A 19974-nucleotide genomic window follows, 5' to 3' on the forward strand; every position below is an offset into this window, starting at 1 on the left:
TCTTTTTTGCTGAAGTCCTTCTTCTTTTTGTTGAACATCTTCCTCATTATGTTCACAAGTTGCTCTCACTACAACAAAAGTGACTTTCCGCGGCGCATCATCAACGGCATGCAGTTAAAGCACGCCGTTAATAATAGTTTTTACGGTGCACCTAATTATGTGTGCTGCCAATAATATAATATTTATACAAATGACGGCGTGCAAAAATAGAACGCTGTCAATAAACTTTTCTACGGCGTGCAAAGTGCGCTGTTAAAACTAAATATTAACGGCGTACGTAGCGCGCTGTTAATATTTATTATACATATATAAATCACGGTGTGTGAAACTGCATGCTGCTAATAAATATTATAAAATTCTAATAGCATATATACACCGTTAATAATCTTCAAACTTTTTTAACACTTTCCGTTGAAATTAACAACTCCCCTTCCTAATTTTTTGCAAACTTTTTATGCAAAAATAATACTTCCACAATTATTTTTCCGCTAAAATAGTTCACTCCTGAACCTCCCGAACCGCCAAAATAGTTCCACCAAATTTACAATTATTTTTTGCGTTGAAAACCCTCGCGTGAACCTCTGTCACGCAAAAACCTAACTCGCGCCCTCTCCTCACGACAACTCCCTCCGCCAAAGCTTCTTTGCCGCCAACCCTAAGCTTCTCCGCCGAACATCTCTGCCCATCCTCTCTTAGCCGGAGCCCTCTTCAGCGAAGCCCTCTCCGCCGAAGCCCTCCACTAAATCACACGAACCTCTCTCACGCAAACCTATTCGCTCAGCCACTCGCTCGTCCAGTCGAATCCCTCTTCAGCGAACACCTACTTCCTCCCCGTCGTTGACGAGCCTCCGCTTCCTTCCAGGTACGCAACTCACAGAACCCTCATCTATCAAATTTGAGCTCATCTGCCACTATTCGATCTATCGCTGCCATTTCCTACCAGGTACTGCTTTCTCCCCTCAATCCATGAAGATACCAACTTTTCCTTAGTCAACGATAATCGCATTGTTTCTGATCAAGTTGTATTACAAAGATGTGTTTTTTTTTTTTGAGCCACCATGTTTGAAATTGATCTATTTCTGATTTTTTGTTTGTGTTTCTTATTCATTTTTGGAATCTCCTACAGAGGAGGATAAAGGAATGCAGAGAAGTGATATGTTGTTAGGGTTTTTAATATTCACCATCATTTTTTGATTTAGGGATCTTAGTCTAATCCTTTGACCTCTATTTGCAGTTAAAGCCTATTGCTTTTGGAATTGTTTCTTCACAATTCAATATGCATATTCTCTTGTGAGCATGTTCCAAGCAGCGAATTAAGATCATGCCTGCAGCCTTGCAAAGTAGGTAAGCAATGAATCTCTTTAATCCAAACAAAATTCTAGTCCCTCCTTGGTTTTCCATCTATGGTCTGAAAGCATGTTTTTCCTCGTGCATGCTATCCTTTTAGTTCTTTGTATGTGATTGTATGATAAATTTGGGAATCTGGTGATTATTTACTTTAGATAAGCATGTAATATTTTCAAGCTATCTTAGGAAATTAATTTCTTTTTGAGTTGGTACTAAATTTCAATACGCCTCTGGAAACTCTGTGTTTAAGGTTTCTTTGCTTCTAGACATGTTTTGGTTCTGATTATTTGATGGTTTGTGCTAGGGAGTCATGGAAACTATAATTTTTTTACCTCACTTCTATTTACTGACTACCTATAATTCAACAAAAAATACTACTTGTTGCATATTACTTACTATTCGTGAATTGATATTGTAATACCCTCATATTTTATGTGTTTATTCATCCCCAAGTAATTTCAATACCAGATCAACTCTATTGTGCTCAGTGGTGTTAATTCTCTTAGATTTGTCTATTAATTACTTTACCCTTTACCCATGAATTTATTGTGTCAGGAAAATAATATGACGTTGTTAGTTTGAAATCCCAAGGACCAGAACCTATAGTTTTCTTATCTTCATCAGCAGAGGCAAAATTTGGTATTCATTTATATTTTTTTTGTCATTGTAGTTGGTTTTATTTGTATTGACTAGTAGTTAATATTCATAAGGCTTGGTTGTGATTATTAAACATGAATTGTCAATTCTAGTTCGCCTTACTTCATACATGTAGAATGAAGACATCAGTAGAATTTACTAGGTTGCTGATACTTTTATTTATGTTTTTGAGTTGAGCAAAATATGTAAGTTGATAATACTCAGATATAATTTTTTTGTTCTGTTGTATATCATTGTTTTTTATAAGTCCATCTTTTCCTAAAATTTGATGGATTAAATATTGTAACACTAAAATTATTTATAAAAATAGGATAATTTTCTTTTATTTATTTTTTTCAGATTATTTTATTAGTATCAAGGACCATTGTTTTCAAAATGGATAAGGAATGGATCCATCTTCCTTCAAGGCTTGTACCCGAGTATGAAGAAGGGGTTCAAAAATTTCTTACACAAGCTAGGAACTATGCCAAAACACGTGAAGTAATCTTATGTCCTTGCAAACATTGCAAAAATAAGAAGTATATGAAATTTGACAAAGTGTATGATCACTTAATTATTAACGGGTTCAATCCTTCTTACACAATTTGGGTCTTCCATGGTGAAACTTATACTCCAAATTTTCAAGGTCAAAGTAGTTCAAGAGGAATTCAGGAAGAGGAGGATGAAACTAGAGAGGCATATAACTTATATAAAGATGTCTTTGCCTCTGATGAAAGGGTTGGCCACACTATGTCTGAGGCAAGAGATTATAAATTTGCTGATTTACTAGTAGATGCAGAAACTCCTCTCTTCCCTAGTTGTACAACTTACACGAAGTTGTCAGCAATCATTACATTATAAAATTATAAGTCTACAAATGGTCACACTGACAATAGTTTCAATGAGCTCCTTAAGATCTTAGGTGACATGCTTCCAGAAAAAAACACACTTCCAAAGGATGTTTACTCAATGAGAAAGTTGTTAAAACCATTTGATTTAGGATATGAGAAGATTCATGCATGCCCAAATGACTGTTGTCTATTTAGAAAGGAGCTTAAAGATTTGGACTCATGTCCAAAGTGTGGTTCTTCAAGATGGAAGGTAGACAAAGTCACCACCAAAGTTTGTAAAGGAGTTCCTGAAAAGGTGCTATGGTATTTTCCTGTGATACCAAGATTGAAAAGGATGTTTAAATCAGAACAAAAGGCTGAAGACTTGATTTGGCATTCCAACCATAAAAGTCATGATCATATGATGCGTCATCCAGTTGATTCAATAGCTTGGGATACGATAAATCATAAGTGGCCAGCTTTTGCATCAGATCCTAGAAATCTTCAGCTTGGTCTTGCAACAGATGGATTCAACCCTTTTGGTGATCTTAGTTCTAGATATAGTTGTTGGCCAGTTATTTTGGTCAATTACAACCTTCCTCCGTTGATGTGCATGGCGAAGGAAAATCTTATGTTGACATTATTGATTCCAGGCCCGAAGCAACCAGGAAATGATATAGATGTATACTTGGAACCCCTAGTGGAGGATTTGAAGGAGTTATGGGACATTGGTGTGGAGACGTATGATGCATTTAGCAAGTCAGTGTTCAATATGAAGGCTATTTTGATGTGGACAATCAATGATTTTCCAGCTTATGGAAACTTAGCTGGATGTGCCACAAAAGGGAAATTTGGTTGCCCAATATGTGGTGAAGGCATATCTTCTATGTGGCTTAAGTATAGTAGAAAATTTGCATATTTAGGGCATAGGAGATTTCTTGCTCCTAATCATCCATTCCGTCAGAAGAAGAAGTGGTTTGATGGGAATAAAGAGACAAAAGGAAAACCTAGGCCTCTGAATGGATTAGAAATTCTTAATGTAGTGAAAGACATTGAAAATGACTGGGGTAAAAAGAAAATGGGTAAAGATATCAATAATACAAAGAAAAAGAGGAAGGAGCGTGATGGTTCAAAAAAAGTTCAAAAACCAGTTCAAATGTGGAAGAAGAAGTCAATATTTTTCAATTTGTCATACTGGAGTGTAAGTTATTTTGCACTCTATTAATTGTATTTTATAAATTTTTTATATTTTATGCACAATTTATTTTGAATCTTGAACTAATATATGAAATGTGTTGATGGTTAAACTTGTAGGGGCTCCTGCTACGTTATAACTTAGATGTTATGCATGTTGAAAAGAATGTTTGCAAGAATATCATAGGTACAATGTTAAAGTTAAAGAAAAAAATCAAAAGATGGTGTTAACGCTCGCAAAGATTTGAGGCACTTAAATATTAGAAAAGAATTACATCCTTAAGAAAAAGGAGAAAACATGTATCACTTACCGGCTGCACCTTACACATTGTCTAAAAAAGAAATGAACGTATTTTGTTCTAGGTTGAAGAAAATAAAGTTACCTGATGGTTATAGCTAAAATATTGGTAACTGTGTTTCTTTAGAAGAACGAAAGCTTATTGGGTTGAAATCTCATGATTGTCATGTTCTTATGCAACAATTGCTTTCAGTAGCATTGAGAAGTCTTTTACCAAAAGGTCCACGTAATGCTATATTTTTGCTTTGTGCATTTTACAATGAGTTATGTCAAAGAGTGTTAGATAGGAACCGTCTAGAACAACTCGAAGAGAATATTGCTGAAACTTTATGCATGATGGAGAGGTACTTTCCACCAACTTTCTTTATCATCTCTGTTCATTTGACAATTCATTTAGCAAGAGAGGCTCGCCTGTGTGGGTCAGTTCAATTCCGTTGGATGTATCCATTTGAAAGGTAATAAATAATAATCTATCTTTTTACTACTTTAATATCATACAACAACTTAGATTTTTCTATCAACATTTATTTCATGTGATTTTTAATTATTTAGATTTATGAAAATGCTTAAAGGCTATGTGAAGAACCGAGCAAGGCCAGAGGGTTGCATAGCTGAGTGTTACCTTGCAGAAGAACGAATGTGATTTTGTAGTGCTTATATAAAAAAAGCTGCTTGTCTTGGTCTCCGATCTAATCGGAATGACGATTTGGAAAATGGAGTAGTGGAAGGTCGCCCCATTTCTCAAGGAAAATAAATTATTTTAGAAGAACATTTGTTACAAGCAGCACATCGATATGTGTTGTTCAATACTGTAGAAATTGATCCTTACATACAGTGAGTATTAAATTGCAACCCTAATATTCTTGGTGTATTGCATGATTCATATATTTTAACAATCACTTTTCAATGATTTTAAATAGGATGCACATTGAGGAGCTTAAACAAACAGATCGTCGTTTCTCAAGTAATGAAACACTGTCACAAAAACGACATATGGAAACATTTGCTCAATGGTTATCAAAACATGTTCTTGATAACTCTTCAGATCGGATTCAATGGCTAGCACATGGTCCAAGAAAGCATGTTATATCGTATACAGGTTATATTATAAATTGGATCGGTTCCACACAATTGATATTGGAAGGTCGACACAAGATAGTGGTGTTTCAGTTGAAGCTGATACTATTTGGCAATCTAGTTCTACTGATTCACATACAGTAGGAAGACTATCGTACTATGGGGTTATACGAGATATTGTGTTACTAGACTATTATTTTTTCAAAGTACCTGTTTTTAGGTGTGATTGGGCTAATCCTGGAACTGGTATCAAAATGGATGATGGTTTTACACTTGTCAACTTACACCAAGGACTAAGGACTTTTGAAAATGATCCTTTCATTTTAGCATCACAAGCAAAGCAAGTTTTCTATTCTAGGGAAAATGATGAATCAAATTGGTATGTGTTGCTAAAAGCGCCACCTCGAGGTATTCATAACATGGATTTGCTTGAAGAGGATGCATATACATCATCAAAACCTCTTGATGTGTCCAGACTTGAGATTAACATTACTGAGAAAGAACCATATTCCAGAAATGAGTGTGAGGGAATTGATGTTATTGATATCCCATGACTGAACTTTTTAGATGTAGATTTATAGTTATTTATTTCAACAAATAAATGTTCTTTTCAAACTCCACTACTCTTTATTTACTTTTGCAATATATTTTTGTTCTAGTTTACAATATTTCAGTGGTGCATCATGTCATATTACATATTTTATCAGGTCATTATTTAACATTCAAATGATGAAAAAAAATGGGCAAAAAATGCAGTAGAGAATCTATAGTTAAAGTTCAGGTGATATATTGTAATCCTTTTTTAATTCTTGGTTTATTTTAATAAGTACACTTATGCATTTCAACATCTCTTTATGCTATTTTGTAGGAAAAAATTGTTAATCAACTATCGAGAATGGACTCTAACACTGCCCCTGATTCTTCACAACCTTTGCATGGTAAAGAGTCGGTTGATGATAGTAAAATTGATGGGAAAAAGGGACGAGGTCCATCAAAGTTGATGTTGGTTAGTGGCCAACAAAATCCCAAAGTGCTAGAGCGTAATGAGTTCGAACAACCAATTGGAGATAATTCGGTGAAGTATGCATCTTTTCTAGGTTGTATGGTAAAAGAATTTGTTCCATATACATTGGATGGATGGAATGACGTAGATGAAGATTTGAAAAGTAAAATGTGGAGTTGTCTTCAGGTAATGTCTTCTATCACTGAATTATTATTTTCCAATTCTATAACAAAATTTAGTCATATATTCATGCTTTATATTTTACAGCTACATTTTAATGTTGAGGAGTGGGAAAAGAAAACAATCTTTCAAAAGTTAGGTAAGTTGTGGCGTGATAGAAAGTCCAGGCTGCAGATACTTATACGAGAAGTTAATACTGGTCAAGCAGCTTCACGAGATCTTAGCCTTTTGAAGCCATAATTTATGGACCAAAATCAGTGGGACATTTTTGTAAAGAAGACACTGTCACTTTCCTTTCAAGTAAGCATTAATTCACTGTTATGGACCAAAATCAGTAAGTAGTATCATATGCTCACTCACTTTAATCATTTGTAGTAATTTTGGTTAACTATATATTCTAACCTCTCTTCCATTTGTAGTAATTCTGTTACGAATTTGATTTTGTCCCATTTAGAAGCTATCTCATACTTGACTACTGCATTGTAATCCAAATGGGTCTTCTATGGGCTGGTATCACTTGACATGGGATGCATGTGAAGTTTTTGTAGCATTAAACAATATCTTCCTTTTGTCTAAGGTGGTCAAAAAGGATTTTTAAAGAATTGCAAAATAATATAGTGGTCATAATAGTTGTATGTTTGAGTATTCATAGTTTCATATTGTCAGAATTTTTATGTCAAAATTTTTCCTTTTATGCCAGATTTTTTCCTGTTATTTCCAAGAGCGTATGGGAATTGTTAGAGATGTTCCTACATTTAAAAAGATATGAATTGTGAGGTGACATATTCAGCCTCTCCACATGAACTAAACTCAGGAATGTTAATATGACTCCAACTCATTCATTTTCTAGAATGTTAAGGCTCCTTGATGTATCTCGGCATGACTGCTACTTACCCGAACTAAACTCAAACTTACATTAAAAAAAATCGAACCAAACGTGAACGACTATTTCAACAATTTAATTCATATTAATAACTTTAGCAAATAAACTTGAACAATATAAAACTACCAACTCAGCAAGCTTACAGTGTAACGCCCCAAATTTCCTCAATTAGAGTCCTAAAAGTAATTTTAAAATATTTAAAAATGCTATAGAAATATTCTTGGGATTTTTAGAAATTTTTAGAGTATTTTTATGTAATTTTTGGAGATCGTTTGGTATTTTTATTAAACGAAGGAAGTTTCGACAAAAAATGTCCAAGCCGAGAATAGAACCCGCGACCTTTGACTCGGTCAAAACACGACTGACCAGGTGGGCAAACAGATTTTTCTGTTTAGAAAAGGTAGTGAATTTATTTAAGATAGTTAACAGAATATTATAAAAGGGATAAGTTGATCTTAGATTTGTTTGTTTAGAAAAGGTAGCGAATTTATTTAAGATAGTTAACAGAATATTATAAAAAGGATAAGTTGATGTTGGATTTGTTTGTTTAGAAAAAGTAGCAAATTTATTTAAGATAATTAACAGAATATTGGATTATAAAAGGGATAAGTTGATGTTAGATTTGTTTGTTTAGAAAAAGTAGCAAATTTATCTAAGATAATTAACAGAATATTGGATTATAAAAGGGGATAAGTTGATGCTCTGTTTTCCCGTGACTTAAACCATTCTCTCCTTCTCTTCTGCGTACGATGGCGGAGCTCGGGCAGAAAATGAAAGGGAGTTAGGGTATCATCTCCGGCGAGCGGCCAAGGTCCTAGATGCCCTTTTTGTTCGGTTGTGAGTCCAAGAATCAAGGTAAGTGCTTCTCACCTGCAGTAGGAGTAGTTTCGGACTTTTGTTCTTCTTGAATTCGAAGCATAAGAAGCGCTTATAGTGCAGATTTTTAATTAAGCCTATAGTACAGATTTTAATTAAGCGCTTATAGTACAGATTTTAGATAAGCTTAGTATGCAGATTTTAGATAAGCTTAATAGGCAGATTTTAGTTAAGCTTAATATGCAGATTTCTGTTTAAACTTGTATGCAGATTTTGTTTAAGCATTTCAGTGTTAGAATTTGTTTAAACATTTCAGTTTTGTAAGAAGCATTCTTTTAAAGAAAAGTATAAGAAAGATAAAGAAAAGAAAGAAAAGGCCGAGGCCTTAAGTAAATCCCAAAGTCAAGACTTTAGGGGTTTTAGGCACACAAGGTGCCTATTAAAATGCCAAGGCATTTAAAGAAGAAGTAATTAAGATTATAAGTATTTTACTTTTAAGAAGAGGCTAGTACCCGACTTCCGAGGTTGTCGTTAAACAAATCCAGGTGTCCAATTCCGAGGTCTTGGCCCTGGTAGACCGAGGTCTGCTCTTTTAGGATTGGTGGCTCGCTACCCCAACCTATTAGGGAACGCGCATAAGATGGTACTACGCCTGGGCCCAAGAAGAAGTTGATTATTATTTTGAAGTATTATAAGTATAAGTTTTTGAACAAGTAAAACGAGTTTTACATAAACATAAAGTATTAAAGATTAAGTTTGAACAAGTAAAATAAGTTTTCACATAGTTCTGAAAATCAGTAAGTTTAGTTCTTTATTCTACCATGTTTATCTAGTGGATGAGTAGTTTTCATGTTTACCTATTAGATGAGTAGTATGATTAGCTATTAGAATTACATGAGTAGATTCCTTAGCTTTTCTTTGCTATTAGTTTGACATGAGCAGTTATGTTTATGCTTTATTTCTTTTTAGAGCATATAGTTTCTAGTTCTTTTCGTATACATGCATATTCGTGATTTTGTGAGTTAGATAGCGCTTACTAAGCAAATTTTGCTTATAGATTGCACTTCCTCTTACTGCAGATAGAGGAAAGGAAAAGTTATAGCAAAGGAAGGCGACAAGGAGGTGCAGATGGATGTGTGATGCTTGGACTATAGAAGCCTTGGGACCTAGCATAAGAATTTATTAAGATTGTCATTTATTAAGAATGTATTAGATGAGTCATTTAGTCTTCCGCTGTTAGTTAACTATATGTTTTTATTTTGTTTCCGCTATTTATTACTTGCATGCTTTGATTTCATTAAACTGCGTGGTGATGTTATTCCTTTTGGTTGTGAAAATATATGTTCCAGCCGCCTGTGGCTGAGTATAGTTTGTTTGTATTGTTGATTTGGTCACCGGTACAGGGGAGACTCTGCCGGAATTTTTCGGTAGGGTTTCCATGTGATTTTTAATCATACCGGTTAAGTAGAGTTAGTAGTTAAGTAACGGTCATCCTTAGAGAGTAGTAGTAGTAAGAAGGGTGGTCGTTACAGTTGGTATAAGAGCAGTTCCTATTCTCCAGCATCACACATCAGCACCATCTTTGCCGTCTTCAAGTAAGAAAGTATTTAAGTTTTTTTCTTCTATACTTTTCTTATTATTTGTAGTATAGAGTATTTGCTTAGAAATGTTTAAGTAAGATAGAAGTTCTTGATTTCTTTTGTTTACATATGTATATATGTCTAGAAAGCATAGGGACGATTTTAAGTTTCTCTACATAACTAGATGTCAAGAAGAGGACGTCCCCGTACCATTAGGACCGAGCACAGTAGAATGAAGAGTCCAGAATAGTTTCCAGGACCCGATATAGACACTACGAAGTTATAGTCATGCCATTTGGTGTAACCAATGCACCTGTGGTCTCCAGGACCTTATTACAAGCCTTCTAAGGACCCCTAATGGGTACGATGCGATATGAATAATAGAGGACCGAGAAGTTAAGAGACTAAGGAACAAAGAGTACCATTAGTGAAAGTCATTTAGAACCAGAAGCACGAGGAAGTTACTTAGGATCGTGAGGACAGTATGAGATAGAGATATTCAGAATTATTCTAAGTTCGAGGACGAACTTTTTATAAGGTGGGGAGAATTGTAACGCCCCAAATTTCCTCAATTAGAGTCCTAAAAGTAATTTTAAAATATTTAAAAATGCTATAGAAATATTCTTGGGATTTTTAGAAATTTTTAGAGTATTTTTATGTAATTTTTGGAGATCGTTTGGTATTTTTATTAAACGAAGGAAGTTTCGACAAAAAATGTCCAAGCCGAGAATAGAACCCGCGACCTTTGACTCGGTCAAAACACGACTGACCAGGTGGGCAAACAGATTTTTCTGTTTAGAAAAGGTAGTGAATTTATTTAAGATAGTTAACAGAATATTATAAAAGGGATAAGTTGATCTTAGATTTGTTTGTTTAGAAAAGGTAGCGAATTTATTTAAGATAGTTAACAGAATATTATAAAAGGGATAAGTTGATGTTGGATTTGTTTGTTTAGAAAAAGTAGCAAATTTATTTAAGATAATTAACAGAATATTGGATTATAAAAGGGATAAGTTGATGTTGGATTTGTTTGTTTAGAAAAAGTAGCAAATTTATCTAAGATAATTAACGGAATATTGGATTATAAAAGGGGATAAGTTGATGCTCTGTTTTCCCGTGACTTAAACCATTCTCTCCTTCTCTTCTGCGGAGCTCGGGCAGAAAATGAAAGGGAGTTAGGGGATCATCTCCGGCGAGCGGCCAAGGTCCTAGATGCCCTTTTTGTTCGGTTGTGAGTCCAAGAATCAAGGTAAGTGCTTCTCACCTGCAGTAGGAGTAGTTTCGGACTTTTGTTCTTCTTGAATTCGAAGCATAAGAAGCGCTTATAGTGCAGATTTTTAATTAAGCCTATAGTACAGATTTTAATTAAGCGCTTATAGTACAGATTTTAGATAAGCTTAGTATGCAGATTTTAGATAAGCTTAATAGGCAGATTTTAGTTAAGCTTAATATGCAGATTTCTGTTTAAACTTGTATGCAGATTTTGTTTAAGCATTTCAGTGTTAGAATTTGTTTAAACATTTCAGTTTTGTAAGAAGCATTCTTTGAAAGAAAAGTATAAGAAAGATAAAGAAAAGAAAGAAAAGGCCGAGGCCTTAAGTAAATCCCAAAGTCAAGACTTTAGGGGTTTTAGGCACACAAGGTGCCTATTAAAATGCCAAGGCATTTAAAGAAGAAGTAATTAAGATTATAAGTATTTTACTTTTAAGAAGAGGCTAGTACCCGACTTCCGAGGTTGTCGTTAAACAAATCCAGGTGTCCAATTCCGAGGTCTTGGCCCTGGTAGACCGAGGTCTGCTCTTTTAGGATTGGTGGCTCGCTACCCCAACCTATTAGGGAACGCGCATAAGATGGTACTACGCCTGGGCCCAAGAAGAAGTTGATTATTATTTTGAAGTATTATAAGTATAAGTTTTTGAACAAGTAAAACGAGTTTTACATAAACATAAAGTATTAAAGATTAAGTTTGAACAAGTAAAATAAGTTTTCACATAGTTCTGAAAATCAGTAAGTTTAGTTCTTTATTCTACCATGTTTATCTAGTGGATGAGTAGTTTTCATGTTTACCTATTAGATGAGTAGTATGATTAGCTATTAGAATTACATGAGTAGATTCCTTAGCTTTTCTTTGCTATTAGTTTGACATGAGCAGTTATGTTTATGCTTTATTTCTTTTTAGAGCATATAGTTTCTAGTTCTTTTCGTATACATGCATATTCGTGATTTTGTGAGTTAGATAGCGCTTACTAAGCAAATTTTGCTTATAGATTGCACTTCCTCTTACTGCAGATAGAGGAAAGGAAAAGTTATAGCAAAGGAAGGCGACAAGGAGGTGCGGATGGATGTGTGATGCTTGGACTATAGAAGCCTTGGGACCTAGCATAAGAATTTATTAAGATTGTCATTTATTAAGAATGTATTAGATGAGTCATTTAGTCTTCCGCTGTTAGTTAACTATATGTTTTTATTTTGTTTCCGCTATTTATTACTTGCATGCTTTGATTTCATTAAACTGCGTGGTGATGTTATTCCTTTTGGTTGTGAAAATATATGTTCCAGCCGCCTGTGGCTGAGTATAGTTTGTTTGTATTGTTGATTTGGTCACCGGTACAGGGGAGACTCTGCCGGAATTTTTCGGTAGGGTTTCCATGTGATTTTTAATCATACCGGTTAAGTAGAGTTAGTAGTTAAGTAACGGTCATCCTTAGAGAGTAGTAGTAGTAAGAAGGGTGGTCGTTACAGTTGGTATCAGAGCAGTTCCTATTCTCCAGCATCACACATCAGCACCATCTTTGCCGTCTTCAAGTAAGAAAGTATTTAAGTTTTCTTCTATACTTTTCTTATTATTTGTAGTATAGAGTATTTGCTTAGAAATGTTTAAGTAAGATAGAAGTTCTTGATTTCTTTTGTTTACATATGTATATATGTCTAGAAAGCGTAGGGACGATTTTAAGTTTCTCTACATAACTAGATGTCAAGAAGAGGACGTCCCCGTACCATTAGGACCGAGCACAGTAGAATGAAGAGTCCAGAATAGTTTCCAGGACCCGATATAGACACTACGAAGTTATAGTCATGCCATTTGGTGTAACCAATGCACCTGTGGTCTCCAGGACCTTATTACAAGCCTTCTAAGGACCCCTAATGGGTACGATGCGATATGAATAATAGAGGACCGAGAAGTTAAGAGACTAAGGAACAAAGAGTACCATTAGTGAAAGTCATTTAGAACCAGAAGCACGAGGAAGTTACTTAGGATCGTGAGGACAGTATGAGATAGAGATATTCAGAATTATTCTAAGTTCGAGGACGAACTTTTTATAAGGTGGGGAGAATTGTAATGCCCCAAATTTCCTCAATTAGAGTCCTAAAAGTAATTTTAAAATATTTAAAAATGCTATAGAAATATTCTTGGGATTTTTAGAAATTTTTAGAGTATTTTTATGTAATTTTTGGAGATCGTTTGGTATTTTTATTAAACGAAGGAAGTTTCGACAAAAAATGTCCAAGCCGAGAATAGAACCCGCGACCTTTGACTCGGTCAAAACACGACTGACCAGGTGGGCAAACAGATTTTTCTGTTTAGAAAAGGTAGTGAATTTATTTAAGATAGTTAACAGAATATTATAAAAGGGATAAGTTGATCTTAGATTTGTTTGTTTAGAAAAGGTAGCGAATTTATTTAAGATAGTTAACAGAATATTATAAAAAGGATAAGTTGATGTTGGATTTGTTTGTTTAGAAAAAGTAGCAAATTTATTTAAGATAATTAACAGAATATTGGATTATAAAAGGGATAAGTTGATGTTAGATTTGTTTGTTTAGAAAAAGTAGCAAATTTATCTAAGATAATTAACAGAATATTGGATTATAAAAGGGGATAAGTTGATGCTCTGTTTTCCCGTGACTTAAACCATTCTCTCCTTCTCTTCTGCGTATGATGGCGAAGCTCGGGCAGAAAATGAAAGGGAGTTAGGGTATCATCTCCGGCGAGCGGCCAAGGTCCTAGATGCCCTTTTTGTTCGGTTGTGAGTCCAAGAATCAAGGTAAGTGCTTCTCACCTGCAGTAGGAGTAGTTTCGGACTTTTGTTCTTCTTGAATTCGAAGCATAAGAAGCGCTTATAGTGCAGATTTTTAATTAAGCCTATAGTACAGATTTTAATTAAGCGCTTATAGTACAGATTTTAGATAAGCTTAGTATGCAGATTTTAGATAAGCTTAATAGGCAGATTTTAGTTAAGCTTAATATGCAGATTTCTGTTTAAACTTGTATGCAGATTTTGTTTAAGCATTTCAGTGTTAGAATTTGTTTAAACATTTCAGTTTTGTAAGAAGCATTCTTTTAAAGAAAAGTATAAGAAAGATAAAGAAAAGAAAGAAAAGGCCGAGGCCTTAAGTAAATCCCAAAGTCAAGACTTTAGGGGTTTTAGGCACACAAGGTGCCTATTAAAATGCCAAGGCATTTAAAGAAGAAGTAATTAAGATTATAAGTATTTTACTTTTAAGAAGAGGCTAGTACCCGACTTCCGAGGTTGTCGTTAAACAAATCCAGGTGTCCAATTCCGAGGTCTTGGCCCTGGTAGACCGAGGTCTGCTCTTTTAGGATTGGTGGCTCGCTACCCCAACCTATTAGGGAACGCGCATAAGATGGTACTATGCCTGGGCCCAAGAAGAAGTTGATTATTATTTTGAAGTATTATAAGTATAAGTTTTTGAACAAGTAAAACGAGTTTTACATAAACATAAAGTATTAAAGATTAAGTTTGAACAAGTAAAATAAGTTTTCACATAGTTCTGAAAATCAGTAAGTTTAGTTCTTTATTCTACCATGTTTATCTAGTGGATGAGTAGTTTTCATGTTTACCTATTAGATGAGTAGTATGATTAGCTATTAGAATTACATGAGTAGATTCCTTAGCTTTTCTTTGCTATTAGTTTGACATGAGCAGTTATGTTTATGCTTTATTTCTTTTTAGAGCATATAGTTTCTAGTTCTTTTCGTATACATGCATATTCGTGATTTTGTGAGTTAGATAGCGCTTACTAAGCAAATTTTGCTTATAGATTGCACTTCCTCTTACTGCAGATAGAGGAAAGGAAAAGTTATAGCAAAGGAAGGCGACAAGGAGGTGCGGATGGATGTGTGATGCTTGGACTATAGAAGCCTTGGGACCTAGCATAAGAATTTATTAAGATTGTCATTTATTAAGAATGTATTAGATGAGTCATTTAGTCTTCCGCTGTTAGTTAACTATATGTTTTTATTTTGTTTCCGCTATTTATTACTTGCATGCTTTGATTTCATTAAACTGCGTGGTGATGTTATTCCTTTTGGTTGTGAAAATATATGTTCCAGCCGCCTGTGGCTGAGTATAGTTTGTTTGTATTGTTGATTTGGTCACCGGTACAGGGGAGACTCTGCCGGAATTTTTCGGTAGGGTTTTCATGTGATTTTTAATCATACCGGTTAAGTAGAGTTAGTAGTTAAGTAACGGTCATCCTTAGAGAGTAGTAGTAGTAAGAAGGGTGGTCGTTACATACAGCCCTACACAATTTCATCTTGAATTAGTACCCAAAACAGAGGAAAACTGAAACAGTGGACAAGGGCAATCCAAATCCAACAAAATTCTCTCATTAGCCACAACAAGAAACTCATTAAGAATTTAGGTAACAAGAACTTGAAAAAAGAAACAAATTTCTTAGAAGATTTGCCTCACTTGTAGCTGCTCAAGCTTTTCTTGGCTTGGTGGTAGCCAGCTGGGCCTCAAGCTGCAACAGTAAAATATACAGTAAGAAATCGACAAAACAGAAGAGGATGGCAAAACAATAGAAGTTAAAAAACTTTGCTTGCTTTTTTTTTTTTTTTTTCTTGTAAAACAGCGTGCAGAAAACTGAAGAGTGAAATGAAGATAGAGATTTGTCAAGAATTAACAAACAGAAGAACAATCGAGGTGATAAGCAATACGACTAAGTTAGCTCAGATTTTGATACTGTTCGAACTAATAAAAATCGAAAAAAAATAATTTTAATTAAATAGTTTGGCATAAGAAGCTATCAACAGAAGAGGTATGAAACATGTATCTGACATAAGTCGATTGGTGAAGGGAGAAAATTACCTCTTTCTTCACAGCCTCTTCCTTCGCAGACAGTATGAGTTCAATGTGGCATGGAGAGGACATGTAAGCTGCAATCCAAAGTATTGCAGTTGATTAGATTCTAAAAAATGTATTGAACAATTGCATGCACCCTGATACTGTGCAAAATAAAAAAAAAAAGATTATATCTTAACTTATAAAGAAATTGTGCAATTAGTTAAATCTTGAATCATGTAATATAATGCTAGAATTTTTTCTTAGATTTTTGAATATCTTAGAATCTGTATCCTTACTATGAATTTTTTCTTAGATTGTTATTGCTCATGGTTGTATTTTTCCTTGTTGGTTATCTTTTAATTCTCAGGAGAAGAGCGCCAAATTTAGAGAAATGAGGGTAAAACAAGACCATAATCATACAATGAGCCGGAGAGGTTATGCCCGTTTGGCCAACATGATGGTAAATATTATTATTTATACAACTTTATGGATAGTTTGTTTTAAAATTTTCTTATTTAAGCAATAATACATCTTTTAAATTTCTTTTCTAATGATTTTTTTATATATTCTATATGTTCCATACTTGAGGAAAAAAAAAAGTCCTGTAGATACACCAATTACAAGATCAAAAGTTTGGATTGAGGCTCACAAGAAAAAAAAATGGGCAACCTAGTAGTGAAGCTGTTGGAGAGAAAATGGTAATAAAACTATCTCTTTGAATTTTGTAAAAGGTTAGAAAAATTTGTTATTTACTAAAAAATTATCTGTTTGTTCTATTTGATAGAGAAAAATAGAAGAATGTCCACCTGAATCTTTAAATACAACTAGCATTGCCGATGACGCAATTAGCATTGTATTTGGCAAGGAAGCTCGAGGTAGAGTGCGTGGGTTGGGCTTTGGAATTACACCATTAAAAACTGGAGCTTGCATTCAACAAAATGAAACTATTAAGCAACTTCAAAGTATGATGAATAACTTTTAACAAGAAATGAAAGAAATGAGGTTCATGTTTCTCCAAAGTATGAGGCAACGAAATGATGAAGAACAGGTTAGTAAATTAACCATCATTAGATAAAATAAGTTAAGTATGTATAGTTAAATTATTGGATTTAATTACATGATGACATTACTTGACATAATTTGTGTGTCAAATTAGGTTGCTAGTGGTGGCATTAGTAGCAGTATTGGGTATGATATTGATATCAATGGTGCAAAACAATTTCAGGTAATTGTATTCAAATTGTATGCCTTATAAACCAAAAGTTCATTGTTTAAGCATCATGTCATATTAATAATTTTATATTGTTTAACTATATGCAGGCAAAGCTGAAGAATGTGAATAGTGAAGTTGTCCATGATAATCATAAATGTAAGTTACTTCATTGGTGTGGTGAGGGAGTTGTTGCAGAAGGTCGAGTTGCATCCACAGATCCAAAAGCAAAAGTGCATCACATTCCTCTTGGAGGATCTTGTTGGAAGGTTTGGATTGATAAAGTTCTGGTGGAGAAGGTAGACTTGATACGACCAAATGATGAAATGTTTTATCTCGACGATGCACTAGGAAGCACAGTAGCATGGCTGTCTAAACTTGTAGTTTTGTGTGAGTGAGATAGATTCTACTTATTTGAAAATCATACATTTTTGTTGGATCCAAATCATGTTACTAAGTGAACTCTTGCTATGTTATGTTAAGTGTGGTGCATTTTATGTTTCTGCAAGTTGTGTTTGTTTTTGCAATTTGTGTGTTGACATTTTATGTTTTTTGCACATTATGTTTCTGCGTTTTGTGTATATTATTGCACGTTGTTGATAACTCTAACGGCAGCATGCATTGCACGCCGTGAATACTATCTATTGCGGCGTGCATTGCATGTCGTTGATAATCCTAACAACAGCTTGCATTGCATGCCGCGAATACTTCAATTGCAAATTGATAACACTAATGACAGTATGAATTGCACGCCGCGAATAATTGAATTGCAGCGTTTATTGCACGCCATTGATTACCCTAACAGCAGCATGCATTGTCCACCGCGAATTCTTCAATTGTAGCGTTTATTGTACGCCATTGATGACACTAACAACAGCATGCATTGCACGCCGTGAATACATCAATTGCAGCATTTATTGCACGCCGTGGATATCTTTAGACTTTCAACAGCTTATCATTGTACAGGACGCAATGCACGCCGTGGATAGCATATTTGCGCGCCGCAAAAAGCTATATTTGTTGTAGTGTCTTCTTCATCTGAGTTTAAGTCAGACTTAGATTCCAGCTTAGGTTTAGTCTTGGATTTTGCCTACTTTGTAGAACCTGCAAGGAAAGCTACACTTTTTTCGATCTTTTGGGAGTTAGTTTGTTAATTCATATAATTCAAGTTCATAGAATAATTTATCTAATTTTAATTTATTTAAATTTCTCAAAACCTTATAGGAATCTACTACATATGCCCATGGTGCATTTCGGGGAAATGAGTTAAGTGCCTACTTTATGACGTCCTAGTCTTCTAGCTGGTGGTCGATCAGGTGAAGTACGTTGAGGATGCCCTTTATCCTAGCGTGAAGCTGACTTTCAATTTCTCCATCCTACATTTTCATGTTAAATAAATTATTTAAAAGTAGGTTGCGTTTTGTTACCTTAGCATCACAGGTGCCTTCGTGCTGATGGATTGAAAGCGCTCGTGGCTATTTTTAATGATTTAAGACACAGAGTAGAACCGCAGCGGAAAGTAAATGCAAACACAAAAGACGCAAGCGTTTTACTTCGTTCGGAGCCTATCTCGACTCCTACTCGAAGACCCGCGGTCCTTGATCACTTTCGGTGGGCAACAACTATAAATCCGGAATTATTACAAGCTAGAAGCAATTACAGTTAAGTGCAAATAAGAAAGTTATACCAACGAACAAGCAAATAGAAGAGCTTTGGAGTTTCAGTTCGTTGAAGCAGCAGGGCGTTGTTGAAGCGTATGGAGCACACAAGAGCACAACACTTCTGTTCGGAATTTGATAATCTGAGCTGCACCTCGAGGCCTCTTTTTATAGCTTTGCAAGGTCTGATCCAGATCCCCAAGTCTTGGGATCAGGTTTGACCCGAAGCGGATCGGTCGACCGATCCTCATGTTCGGTCGACCGATCAGATGATCTCCACCACATCTGATCCTTCGATCCGTCGCTCCGCTTCGATCTGGTCAAACTCTATCCCTGGGTTCGGTCAACCGATCCCAGGGTTCGGTCGACCGATCAGTCTCCTCTGACCCGCACACCTCGGCTTGATCCAGTCGACACCTATCCCAGGTTCGGTCGATCGATCCCTGGTCGAACCCGGTCCAACTTCTGGAGATCTGATCTGGTAACTTGGAGGTTTGGTCGACCGAATCTAAGGTTCGGTCGACCGATCCCGGTCAGTTCTAACTCTGCATAAAACTATTAGTTACCTGCAAAACAGAGTTAGAACACAAAAGATAATATATATATAAACTTGATAGTCACAGACTGTCCGGGTCTGACTTCGGGTTTCCGACCGGAAGCCCTAGGTCGACCCGACGCCTACTGTTCCCTCTACGGGGAACACGTCCTCACCTACTCCACTCAGGAGATTTTACCTTTTGCCAGTGCGATCCTCCAGATCGACTGGACTTTTGCTCGGTGTTCGATACCTCCGGACTTTCTGCTGGACGCCCGCTTCCCGACCCGTCCAGTCTTCCACCTGGTTCGCGACACCAGGATTTTCCACCTAGGGTTACCACCCCCTAGGACTTTTGCCTGAAGCACTCGACCCACCAAGACTTTCAGCATAGGGTTACCACTCCCTATGACCTAGGGTCTTTACCTTGCCTAACCACAGTTAGGACTTACCTGAAACACTCAATCAAGCACGTCAGTCCACAACACACCTTAACTTTGAATCCTTTGCCATTATCAAAACTCATGTTCGATCGTCGGATGCTTCTCGCACCAACAATCTCCCCCTTTTTGATTATGGCAACCTAAATTCAAAGTTAAGTAAAACAACTATATTAACAAATTTTAAGTGAGCAA

At 35.5% G+C, this 19974-nt stretch overlaps 1 protein-coding gene across 1 annotated transcript; it reads left to right on the top strand.

Annotated features, from left to right (window-relative positions):
• The first annotated feature begins 2910 nt into the window (after nt 1-2910).
• Nucleotides 2911-5936, top strand: LOC122002205. The gene is made up of 6 exons (XM_042557297.1): nt 2911-4014; nt 4128-4194; nt 4433-4760; nt 4858-4944; nt 5226-5318; nt 5603-5936. The coding sequence occupies exons 1-6, from the start codon at nt 2911-2913 to the stop codon at nt 5934-5936; spliced, it is 2013 nt and encodes a 670-aa protein (XP_042413231.1).
• Nucleotides 5937-19974: the final 14038 nt, after the last annotated feature.

This window comes from Zingiber officinale, chromosome 1A (genome assembly GCF_018446385.1).
Source record: "Zingiber officinale cultivar Zhangliang chromosome 1A, Zo_v1.1, whole genome shotgun sequence".
NCBI classification, from domain to species: Eukaryota; Viridiplantae; Streptophyta; class Magnoliopsida; order Zingiberales; family Zingiberaceae; genus Zingiber; species Zingiber officinale.

Excerpts from the sequence above, each read along its gene's own strand:
- LOC122002205 (XM_042557297.1), top strand. The coding sequence starts at position 2,911 with ATGCTTCCAGAAAAAAACACACTTCCAAAGGATGTTTACTCAATGAGA. Across the intron at positions 4,195-4,432 it reads TGTTTGCAAGAATATCATAG|AAGAACGAAAGCTTATTGGG; the intron begins GTACAATGTTAA and ends GTGTTTCTTTAG. Across the intron at positions 5,319-5,602 it reads ATGGAAACATTTGCTCAATG|GTGTGATTGGGCTAATCCTG; the intron begins GTTATCAAAACA and ends ACCTGTTTTTAG.